Source organism: Moschus berezovskii, chromosome 1, assembly GCF_049115385.1.
Source record: "Moschus berezovskii isolate FMDL1 chromosome 1, NW_MosBer_1.0, whole genome shotgun sequence".
Lineage (NCBI taxonomy): Eukaryota > Metazoa > Chordata > Mammalia > Artiodactyla > Moschidae > Moschus > Moschus berezovskii.
Window position 1 is genome coordinate 63,245,319 of NC_142460.1, and position 13,028 is coordinate 63,258,346.

The window sequence follows — 13,028 nt, forward strand, 5'->3', positions numbered from 1 at the left end:
GTTGTAATTTTAAATTCATTTGTGTGAATATTTAGTTAATGTCCCCTGCAACTTCCTCCCAGCTCTATAAGGGAAGGGGAATCAGATACCACGTCTGCTTTTGTTTACTGCTTAACTTCAGTGCCTAGTATTGTAGCTGACATAAAGTAGACATACAATACATGTGAATAAAATGATACAAAATAAATGTATGTATATATGAAAAAAAGAAAGGAAGACAGGAGAAGGAAAGAGTAAAGGTGGAAGGGAGAAAGAAAAGGAAAGCAAGTTCCATGTTTCTAATTGTGGGTTTCTCCATTGAGCACCATTCAGCATACCACTGTCTATTTCTTTATCTGTTTTAGGAAGTCTTCTGACTGTGATGAGAACAAATTCAGGGATCCTGTCTTCTATACCGAATGACTTTAGAATTCCTCCTGAGTAATTACTTGATTAAGGGTAGCTGAGTCATTCAATATTCACTTCAGTCAGAGGATGTCAAAATCGGACCAAGCACTGAGTAATCCACCTATAACAGAGTTGTGAAAGCCAAGTTCTCCAAAACACCCTATACTCCAGCCAGACTGGGGACTGCTTTCCATTTCTCTAACACTTCATGAGCTTTCATATCTCTGACACTTGGCTTAGCATTCCTTTTCCAACCTTTTCTACTGAGAAAACGTCCACGTATCTTTCAAGAAAGTAAAGAAAGTGAAAGGGAAGTCGCTCAGTCACGTCAGACTCTTTGCGACCTCATGGTCTGTAGCCTACCAGGCTCCTTCGTCCATGGGATTCTCCAGGCAAGAATATCTTTCAAGGCCAGATCAAATGTCCTCTCCTGGGTAATTTATAATAAAACACCCCTAGTTGTTTTTTGATGTGTTTCTATATGTTTGTGTAAGTATATTTCTAATCAAGATGTTGGGCCTAATTGTGGGATATTTTAATATGATTCCTCTATTAAGGATATGGCTCTGTTTATGTGGTTTAGATTGGAAGCTTCCCTCAAGGGTTGGGAATTCTTAGTGGCAATCTCAAGTGAAAGAGCTAAGTCCTCAGACAAAACAACAGAAGGGGAGCTCCTGCCCACTCTCCTGTATCCCACATTCTTAGAAATAGCTCTCATGGAGTTGAATGCCTAAACTTCCAGGTAACTGGGAAGAAACAGCATCTGCCTGTGACAGGTAGGCTTGGAGACCTTGCCATAGGGAACCAAAAGGACAAGATGACTGACTCACCGTTTAAACAAGATTAGCAAGATTAGCAGCATTCAGACAATTTGAATGCCCTGGTGTGTCACAATCAGTCATGAGATGTATCACAATAATTCTAATAATAAGCTTCATGGCAAATAGATGGGGAAATAATGGAAACAGTGTCAGACTTTATTTTCTTGGGCTCCCAAATCACTGCAGATGGTGACTGCAGCCATGAAATTAAAAGACACTTGCTCCTTGGAAGGAAAGTTATGACCAACCTAGATAGCTTATTAAAAAGCAGAGATATTACTTTGCCAACAAAGATCCATCTAGTCAAAGCTATGGATTTTCCAGTAGTCGTGTATGGATGTGAGAGTTGGACTATAAAGAAAGTTGAGCAACGAAGAATTGATGCTTTTGAACTGTGGTGCTGGAGAAGACTCTTGAGAGTCCCTTGGACTGCAAGGAGATCCAACCAGTCCATCCTAAAGGAAATCAGCCCTGAATATTCATTGGAAAGACTGATGCTGAAGTTGAAATTCCAATACTTTGGCCACCTGATGCAAAGAACTGACTCATATGAAAAGACCCTGTTGCTGGGAAAGATTGAAGGCGGGAAGAGAAGGGGACGACAGAGAATGAGATGATTAGATAGCATCACTGACTCAATGGACTTGAGTTTGAGTAAAATCCAGGAGTTGGTGATGGACAGGGAAACCTGGTGTGCTGCAGTCCATGGGGCCGCAAAGAGTCGGACACGACTGAGTGACTGAACTGAACTGAACTGAATAATAAGCTATTATACTTTAATATGGTTTTATACATATAATACATACACATGAACTAAAATGGATTCCATATTATCTCAGTAATACCTTCCTCATTCCTTTACATTACAATATAGTACCTTGAGTGGAAGAAATACAGAGAAATCATAGCTAGCCAGTGGGCAATTATTCATTACCTGACAAAGCCCATAGGTGTATATCACTCAGTCAACATCATCTGCCAACTTGCTTTCTCAGTGGGGAAATGTACATTGCTACATTTTGTTTCCCAGAGTATGTCTAAGTCTGATGGGCCAGAGTGATTGAGAGAACAATGCCTTTTTGGTCACCATGATCTTGGCAGCAATGATGACTTCTTCCTCGGGGATGAGAATCTGGGGATTCTCATGAGAATTCATGAGAATCTCGTGAGAATTCAGATATATGAGAATCTGGGAAAAGGTTTGAAGATGAATTTTGCCCGTCCCACATGGGAACTGGCACTCTACTGCCAAACTAGAATGTTATTCTATTATGAAAAAGACAGATCTCTTCCAGAAAGCTTTTTTAACACCCCCAGACAAATTAATTTGCTCCCATCTGTTCTCCCATAGTTCCAAACATATGATTATACTATAGATTCTATCACCTTGCATTCTAAGTATTTGTTTACATCACTGCCTCCCTAGTATATTGAGAAGTTACTGTAAACAAGGATTGAATCTTACCCAGCTTTGAATTACTATTGTTTATTAGCACTGTGCTTAGCATTGTAATAAGCATTGCTAGCTCTTTGCTTTCTTTTATTTCTTGGCTGTGTCATACGGATCTTATTTCCCTGACCAGGGCCAGACTGGGGACCTCAGCAGTGAAAGCTCAGAGTCTTAAACTTTGGACCACCAGGGAATTCCCCAACTGTCAACTCTTGAACAAGGCGCTAAACATGACCAGAAGAACAAACCAATATTCATCACATTAAATTTGGGGTCCTTTTTTGTTGTCTTGGGTTTTCTTTTTTTTTTAATAGAAATCTTAAAGGCATCTTTAGTTCACAGCTTTAATCTTAACCTGATACCGAGGGGCACCCAAACAATTGTTTGTTATTTTTGCCATGTCAGTATGGAAAATACTGCACGCAGAATAAAGCAATGAATCACACACAGAATTGTTTTTCTGAAATTCAGCTTTGATAGAGTCAGTCCCTTGACAAATTTATTCAGGTCCTACTAAATAGCATTCAAGCTCTTTGATTTGGCATTCTGACATCTTTTTTAGGATGCTTCATGTAATTTTTCCACCACTGTATTCTATTCCCACCAAGCATTTTGGATGTTAGATAATCTGCCCTAATCTAAGCCAGAAAGTACCAGAATACTGGAGTGGATTGCTATTCCTTCTCTAGGGGTTCTTTCCAACCCAGAGTCTGAACCCATGTTCCCTGTGTCTCCTGTTTGGCAGGCCAATTCTTCATCACTGAGCCATCTTAAAGTAAGTCATTTGTATAGTTCATTTAAGCCACCTTAAAGTTGGCTTAAACTCAACATTCAGAAAACTAAGATCATGGCATCCAGTCCCATCACTTCATGGCAAATAGATGGGGAAACAGTGGAAAACAGTGGCTGAATTTATTTTGGGGGGCTCCAAAATCACTGAAGATGGTCATTACAGCCATGAAATTAAAAGATGCTTACTCCTTGGAAGGAAAATTATGACCAACCTGCTGCTGCTAAGTCGCTTCAGTCATGTCGGACTCTGTCCGACCCCAGAGACGGCAGCCCACCAGGCTCTACTGTCCCTGGGATTCTTCAGGCAAGAACACCGGAGTGGGTTGCCATTTCCTTCTCCAATGCATGAAAGTAAAAAGTGAAAGTGAAGTCGCTCAGTCGTATCCAACTCTTCACGACCCCATGGACTGCAGCCTACCAGGATCCTCCATCCAACCTAGACAGCATATTAAAAAGCAGAGACATTACTTTGCCAACAAAGGTCTGTCTAGTCAAGGCTATGGTTTTCCAGTGGTCATTTATGGATCTGAGAGTTGGACTATAAAGAAAGCTGAGCCCTGAAGAATTGATGCTTTTGAACTGTGGTGTTGGAGAAGACTCTTGAGAGTCCCTTGGACTGCAAGGAGATCTAACGAGTCCATCCTAAAGGAGATCAGTCCTGGGTATTCATTGGAAGGACCGATGTTGAAGCTGAAACTCCAACACTTTGGCCACCTGATGTGAAGAGCTGACTCATTGAAAAGACCCTGATTCTGGGAAAGGGCAGGAGGAGAAGGGGATGACAGAGGATGAGATTGTTGGATGGCATCACTGACTCGATGGACATGAGTTTGGGATGACTCCAGGAGTTGGTGATGGACAGGGAGGCCTGGTGTGCTGCGGTTCATGGAATTGCAAACAGCCGGACACGACTGAGTGACTGAACCGAACTGAAAGTAAGCTTAAAAACTGTCATAAATTTGTAAGAAAATTAAAATAACAAATGTGAGCTACATGATCCTTTGCACTGACTCCATGAATGTTTCATTAAGCTCACATTGATTATGGGTAAGAGGTGAACTGAACTAAGAGCAACACTCATCATTATTCCACAGTTCCTTTGGGAGTGTCTTGTCCCATGAAATCTTAAGAAGCTCTCATTACAGAAAGTTTCCCTACATTAGCACAGAATATTTTGAGGAAAGAAATATTTCCAAAAGCTACTTCTAGATTTGCAAGAAAAATTGTAAAGTTATTTTTTAATTACAATCATTAAAAAGATTTAAAGATTACTTCTAGTAACTAAGGTATAAGATTGAAGACATTATGAATATAGTTTCAAAGGAATATTCTAGAAATTGTATATTGACTTTAAAAGGAGGTGGGAAAGGTGCTACTTTAAGACTTCTGCTCACACAACCTTTCCTCTGAGTCAATAAACCCTGTTTCAGTTCCCACTTTCTCTATGAAGCCTTTCCTGAATGAGCCAGTGGAATTTTTTCTTCCCACCTACAACTTTATATTCAGATTTGTAATAAGGGTAAGTGGTATAAACTCATATAAATTAAAATCAAACATGGCCTTTAATATTTGCTTAGAAATGGGCATTTGCCCTACTCTTTGGGTCTCAAAGGATACAATTAATTATTCCAATTTACTATTCTTATAAAACTTAGGAAATTAAATCTTTCAGGTGAAACTCTGATGTCAATGTGAAGTAAATCCCTTTAGAATTATTTAAAATATTTGAGTCATTCTCTACCAACGACATAAATATTGTTGATTTGTTGGTAGAAATATTCTAAACAATCAAGAGGATAGAATTTTATTTCTGGATCTACTTTAAGAACCATCATCAGCAACCAAATAGCCTTTCTTAAGGTATTATTGGGGAAATACAGGTGAGAAAATACTTTATTTGGGGAGGCAGAAATATTAACCTCCAGAAACATTTATTTAAGTTCTTTAAGGTTTTCTCCTTACAATTTTTATCTGAAAATGTTTAAAGTTCCTTGAAGTCTTTTGTCTACCCTAAAGGTCCACTGTATAAGAAATGGATGAATGACTATAATTTATCTGCATCATTTCTGAATTTAAGAGAAGCCTAAATTTACCCAAAAATAAATAAGTAAAAGCATACTTTTCTAGTAATTACAGAAAACATTAGCAACATTTTTGGAACTTCTTTTAAAAATGTGGTTTGCCATATAACTGACAACTTAACAAGAAAAATGTAACATTAGCCTGTACAAGGAAATGGTGTTTAAAATTTTTGTGTCAAACATTCCCAAATAGATAATATAAGGGAGGACTGTATATTTAAATCAAGCTTTTAAACTCCTGATATAATTTTAAGGAGCTTTTTAGTTTATCTTTTAATTTTTAGAAAAATAAAATATCAATGTATTTTAAAATATCATTTCTATCTGATAAATTATCAACAACTGGGGAAAATGAAAGAAGACGATGTTATGTACCTCAAGTTGGCAAGTATAAGCCATTTAATGAACTTATTCAAATTATATAGATTTAAAGTTTTTGGTTTTTTAGACTTCAGGTTATCAAGAGTAGGCATTTAATGAAAAATATTAATTTAAATTATATAGATTTCAAATATTCATTTCTAATATTGTTTCTAAAGGAATCAGTCACAAATAGTCCGAATTTAAAAGTTAGCAAACAGTTTCAGGAAGCCAAAAGAAGAGATCTTCTCTCTAAAATATAGAATATATTTATGATTAATGACTATTCAGCAAATTATCAATGTGGAAATGTCCAGGAGAGTCAATTAATCTTCTAAGAAAGTAGACATCACAGAGCAGGCATTTACTAAATAACAAATCTATGAATTGACTAAAACAAATGAAGGAAGATGGAAATAAAGTGTTCACCAATAGATTAGAACTCTTAGGCTATAAGGGAAAATAAAAGGGATAGATAATTGAAGTTTCAAGACACACTGAAATTTAATAAATATGAGCATTGTAGAATCTCAGAATATTGTGAAAACATTTGATGTTAGTAGAATTTGACACTGAAGGGTTAGTGCTTTAATAAAACTAAGTGGTTTCAGGAATGCATTACAACAAGACATGAATATGTTCCTAAATGATCTGAAATGTGTGTAAGACTGTTGGCAAATTTTTATCATTTAAACCATGAATTTTATTATCATTGGAATGGAGCAGACACTTCCTCAACACATCCATTGTGATTTAGCCACTACAGAATTATAAAGTGCAGAAAACATTAGTTGGATTACCAATAATTATTATGGGGCTATTAAGTTTTAAAACATAGATCTAGAGCATGTCATTTTATTTATTTAATTAAAAATATGCTTTCTGTTATAAAAGTAATATTTATTGTAGAGACTTTGAAATAGAAGAAAAAAACAAACAAAAAAGATCTATAATTTCCACTGCACAGGGAAAGCTAGTGTGAAAAATTTTATATGTTTCTGCCTGCCCTTTTCATTCATCTGTGAGTATTTATTTGGAAAACTAGAATTACTATACGCATAAAACTTTGTATTCTGTTTTTCACATAATGTTTTATTATGTCTGTTTTATCATTACTTTAAATATTCTAAATAAATATTGTTTTAACATATTGCACAATATACCATTGTATGGATGATTGACATTAACTTAATTATACTGACCAAATGTTTACAATTAGAATTCTTCACTATTATAAATAATGCTCTGGTGGGCATAATTATATATAAATCTCTGTGTGAGGTTCTAAATCTTTCTTCTAGATTCATGATTACTGGTCACAGATCTGAACATTAGTTTCCTTCACCTATAAACAAATTATTTTCCAATAATTGTACCACTTTATACTTTTGCCAGAAATAGTTAGGTTCCCATTTTACTGTACTTTAAACAACATTATATATAGTATCATTTTTAAAATATGGTTATTTTGATAGGCAAAATAATTATGCCCTTGTAATTATTTCAAATTATGTTTTTCTGATTAGTCAAACATTTTCAGTTTGTTAAAAATTTTATTTCTTTTGATATTTTTCTGTTTCTGTCTTTTATCTATTTTCTAGTGGTTATTCCTGTTGATTGGGCTTCCCTTGTGGCTCAACTTGTAAAGAATCTGCCTGCAGTGCAGGAGACCTGGGTTTGATCCCTGGGTTGGGAAGATTCCCTGGAGAAGGGAAAGGCTACCCACTCCAGTATTCTACCCTGGAGAATTCCATGGAATGTAGAGTCCATGGAGTCACAAAGAGTAGGACACGTCTGAGCTACTTTCACTCACTTCACATTCCTATTGACTGATAGAAGCTCTTTATGGAATAAAACTATAGAAATGGTATCCTATTTATTGAAACAATTTCCTAGTTTGTGTCTGACATTTGATGTTACTCGTGATGTTTTTCACAGATAGCTATATAATTGAATTTATCAATTTCTAACCCTTAGGAATGCTTCAGTATTTTTGATAGCATTTAAATTTCTTTACATTTTAATATGCACATGAACACAGGAGCAACTTTATACTGTATGCCAAAATGATATTGTAAATACCATAAAGACCAGGAAAATAGTTTTAAAAAACATTTTATAATAGAAAATATATATATAACATAAAACTTATCATTTTAACTATATTTAAGTATCTACAATTCAGTGGCATTAAGTTTATATTGTGAATCTATCATCACCATCCAACTCCAGAACATTTTCATCTACCCAAATTGAAACTCGGTATGCATTAAACAATAATTCCACTTGGCTTCCCTACCCAGACAACCTTTAATTCCTGTAAGTAGCATCACACAGTATTTGTCCTTTTGTGCCTAGCTTATTTCACTTGGCTTAATGTTACCAAATTTCATCCATGTTTTAACATGTATCAGAATTTCATTCCTTTTCAAGGCTGAATAATATTCCACTTTTTGTCTATACCACATTTTGTTAACCATTCATCCAGCAGTGGAGAGTTTGGTTGTTTGCACCTGTGGCTATCCTGAATAAAATTCTATGAACGTGAGAGTACAAAAATGGTCTTTCAAACAACAAAGTTAATCCATGCAGATACAGTCACTGAAATAGTTTGAGAACACTGACAGCAATTGAAAGTGAAGTAAAAGTGTTAGTCACTCAGTCATGTCCAACTCTTTGGGACCCCATGGATTGTATGCAGCCTGCCAGGATCCTCTGTCCATGAAGTTCTCCAGACAATAATACTGGAGTGGGTAGCCATTCCCTTGTCCAGGGGATCTTCCCAACCCAGGGATGGAACCCAGGTCTTCTGCATTGAGGACTGATTCTTTACAGCTGAGCCACCAGGGAAACCCAATTGATACCTATTGCTGACACCTAAATTACTCACCTTTACCTAAACCACACAAGAGAAAATTTTTGCACTGAATCTTCCTCTCAGGACCTCAAAAGCCATCTTTGTCCATCTAATTTGACATTTTTCTTGAAAATATGCTGGGAAAATGTTAAATAACTAGCTCCTGGAGACTGATACTCTCTCAGATAAGGGTATGCATCCAAAATCACATAACTTGAGAAAGCATTGTGGAAGAAACTCCTTGCCCTTTTGGACCTGAGAGCTCAAGAATTGAATTGGGCATACACTATAGATTACTACCTCATTTCTCCACAACTTTTTTTTTTCCTTCAACAGAGGAGTCAGGAATGGCTAAAGAAAATCATACCTTAAAAAATGAGTTTATCCTCACAGGATTTACAGATCACCCAGAGCTGAAGACCCTTCTGTTTGTGGTGTTTCTTACCATGTTTCTGATCACCATGGTGGGCAACCTTGGCCTGGTAATACTGATTTCAAAAGAGCATCGTCTTCACACACCGATGTATATCTTTCTGGGAAACCTCGCTCTTGTGGATTCTTGCTGTGCCTGTGCTGTGACTCCTAAGATGTTAAGGAACTTCTTTTCTAAAAACAGAATGATCTCCTTCTATGAATGCATGGCACAATTTTATTTTCTTTGCACTGTTGAGACTGCAGATTGCTTTCTCCTGGCAGCAATGGCTTATGATCGCTATGTGGCCATCTGCAAACCACTGCAGTACCATACCGTGATGTCAAAGAAACTCTGCATTCAGATGACCACAGGGGCCTACATAGCTGGAAACCTGCATTCCATGATTCATGTAGGCCTTCTATTTAGGTTAAATTTCTGTGGATCAAATCACATCAACCACTTTTACTGTGATATTCTTCCTTTATACAGGCTCTCCTGTGTTGACCCTTATGTCAATGAACTGGTACTATTTATCTTTTCAGGTTCAATTCAAGTCTTCACAATAGGTAGTGTCTTAATATCTTATCTCTACATTCTCTTAACTATTTTCAAAATGAAATCCAAAAAGGGGAGAGTCAAAGCTTTTTCTACCTGTGCATCGCACTTTTTGTCAGTTTCATTATTCTATGGATCTATTTTTTTCATGTACATTAGACCAAATTTGCTTGAAGAAGGGGATAAAGATACACCAGCTGCTATTTTGTTTACAGAAGTCGTTCCTTTACTAAATCCTTTTATTTATAGTTTAAGAAATAAGGAAGTAATAACTGTCTTGAGAAAAATTCTGAAGAAAGAAAAATCTCAAAAAAGTTTAAAACAAATGACGTCTACTGTAGCTTAATTGGTTAAATGCAGAAAAAACTTCCAAGTGAAATTCAGTTCAGTTCAGTTCAGTTGCTCGGTAGTGTCCGACTCTTTGCGAACCCATGAACTGCAGCACGCCAGGCCTCCCTGTCCATCACCAACTTCCGGAGTCCACCCAAACTCATGTCCATGGAGTCGGTGATGCCATCCAACCATCTCATCCTCTGTTGTCCCCTTCTCCACCTGCCTTCAATATTTCCAAGCATCGGGGTCTTTTCAAATGAGTCAGCTCTTTGTATCAGGTGGCCAAAGTATTGGAGTTTCAGCTTCAACATAAGTCCTTCCAATGAACACCCAGGACTGATCTCCTTTAGGATGAACTGGGTGGATCTCCCTGCTGTCCAAGGGACTCTCAAGAATCTTCTCCAGCATCACAGTTCAAAAGCATCAATTCTTCAGTGCTCAGCTTTCTATATAATCCAACTCTCACATTCATACATGACTACTGGAAAAACCATAGCCTTGACTAGACGGACCTTTGTTGACAAAGTAATATCTCTGCTTTTTAATATGCTGTCTAGGTTGGTCATAACTTTCCTTCCAAGGAGTAAGTGTCTTTTAATTTCATGGCTGCAATAAGCATCCGCAGTGATTTTGGAGCCCAGGAAAATAAAGTCAGCCACTGTTTCCACTGTTTCCCCATCTATTTGCCATGAAGTGATGGGACCAGATGCCATGATCTTAGTTTTCTGAATGTTGAGCTTTAAGCCAACTTTTTCACTCTCCTCTTTCACTTTCACCAAAAGGCTCTTCAGTTCTTCTTCACTTTCTGCCATAAGGGTGGTATCATCTGCATATCTGATTGTTGATATTTCTCCCAGCAGTCTTGATTCCAGCTTGTGCTTCTTCCAGCCCAGCGTTCCTCATGATGTACTCTGTATATAAGTTACATAAGCAGGGTGACAATATACAGCCTTTTCCTATTTGGAACCAGTCTGTTGTTCAATGTCCAGTTCTAACTGTTGCTTCCTGACCTGCATACAGGTTTCTCAAGAGGCAGGTCAGGTGGTCTGGTATTCCCATCTCTTTCAGAATTTTCCACAATTCATTGTGTTCCACATGGTCGAAGGCTTTGGCATCCTCAATAAAGCAGAAATAGATGTTTTTCTGAAACTCTCTTGCTTTTTCTATGATCCAGCAGATGTTGGCAATTTGATCTCCAGTTCCTCTGCCTTTTCTAAAACCTGCTTGAACATCTGGAAGTTCATGGTTCACGTATTGCTGAAGCCTGGCTTGGAGAATTTTCAGCATGACTTTACTAGCATGTGAGATGAGTGCAATTGTTCAGTTGTTTTAGCATTCTTTGGCATTGCCTTTCTTTGGGATTGGAATGAAAACTGACCTTTTCCAGTCCTGTGGCCACTGCTGAGTTTTCCAAATTTGCTGACATATTGCATGTAGCACTTTCACAGCATCATCTTTTAGGATTTGAAGTAGCTCAACTGGAATTCCATCACCTCCACTAGCTTTGATCATAGTGATGCTTCCTAAGGCCCACTTGACTTCACATTATTCCAGGATGTTTGGCTCTAGGTGAGTGATCACAATGATCACACCGTCATGATTATCTGGGTCATGAAGATCTTTTTTGTACCGTTCTTCTGTGTATTCTTGCCACCTCTTCTTAATATCTTCTGTTTCTGTTAGGTCCATTTCTGTCCTTTATTGAGCCCATCTTTGCATGAAATGTTCCCTTGATATCTCTAATTTTCTTGAAGAGATCTCTAGTCTTTCCCATTCTGTCGTTTTCCTCTATTTCTTTGCACTGATCACTGAGAAGTCTTTCTTATCTCTCCTTGCTATTCTTTGGAACTCTACATTCAAATGGATATATCTTTCCTTTTCTCCTTTGCTTTTCACTTCTCTTCTTTTCACAGCTATTTGTAAGGCCTCCTCAGACAGCCATTTTACCTTTTTGCATTTCTTTTTCTTGGGGATGGTCTTGATCCCTGTCTCCTGTACAGTGTCATGAACCTCCATCCATAGTTCATCAGGCACTTTGTCTTATCAGATCTAGTCCCTTAAATCTACTTCTCACTTCCACTGTATAATCATAAGGGATTTCATTTAGGTCATACCTAAATGGTAGTGGTTTTCCCTACTTTTTTCAATTTAAGTCTGAATTTGGCAATAAGGAGTTCATGATCTGAGCCACAGTCAGCTCCTGGTCTTGTTTTTGCTGACTGTATAGAGCTTCTCCATCTTTGGCTGCAAAGAATATAATCAATCTGATTTCAGTGTTGACCATCTAGTTATGTCCATGTGTAGAGTCTTCTCTTGTGTTGTTGGAACAGGGTGTTTGCTATGACCAGTGCGTTCTCTTGGCAAAACTCTATTAACCTTTGCCCTGCTTCATTCTGTACTCCAAGGCCAAATTTGCCTGTTACTCCAGGTGTTTCTTGACCTCCTACTTTTGCATTCCTGTCCCCTATAATGAAAAGGACATCTTTTTTTGGATGTTAGTTCTAAAAGGTCTTGTAGGTCTTCATAGAACTGTTCAACTTCAGCTTCTTCAGTATTACTGGTCAGGGGATAGATTTGGATTACCTTGATATTGAGTGGTTTGCCTTGGAAACAAACAGAGATCATTCTGTCGTTTATGAGATTGCATCCAAGTACTGCCTTCTGGACTCTTTTGTTGACTATGATGGCTACTCCATTTCTTGTAAGGGATTCCTGCCCACAGTAGTAGAGATAATGGTCATCTGAGTTAAATTCACCCATTCCGGTCCATTTTAGTTACTGATTCCTAGAATGTCAACGTTCACTCTTACCATCTCCTGTTTGACCACTTCCAATTTGCCTTGATTCATGGACCTAACATTCCAGGTTCCTATGCAATATTGCTCTTTATTGCATCGGACCTTGCTTCTATCACCACTCACATCCACAACTGGGTGTTGTATTTGCTTTGGCTCCATCCCTTCATTCTTTCTGGAGT

At 37.5% G+C, this 13,028-nt stretch overlaps 1 protein-coding gene across 1 annotated transcript; it reads left to right on the forward strand.

Moving 5' to 3' along the window:
- The first annotated feature begins 9,083 nt into the window (after positions 1–9,083).
- LOC129550453 (olfactory receptor 5K1) lies at positions 9,084–10,064 on the forward strand. The gene has a single exon (XM_055418144.2). It carries the CDS (start codon positions 9,096–9,098, stop codon positions 10,062–10,064), a length of 969 nt encoding a protein of 322 aa, XP_055274119.1. The 5' UTR covers positions 9,084–9,095.
- Positions 10,065–13,028: the final 2,964 nt, after the last annotated feature.

Bases quoted from the DNA above. Each gene is read 5' to 3' on its own strand.
- LOC129550453 (XM_055418144.2), top strand. From the start codon at position 9,096: ATGGCTAAAGAAAATCATACCTTAAAAAATGAGTTTATCCTCACAGGA.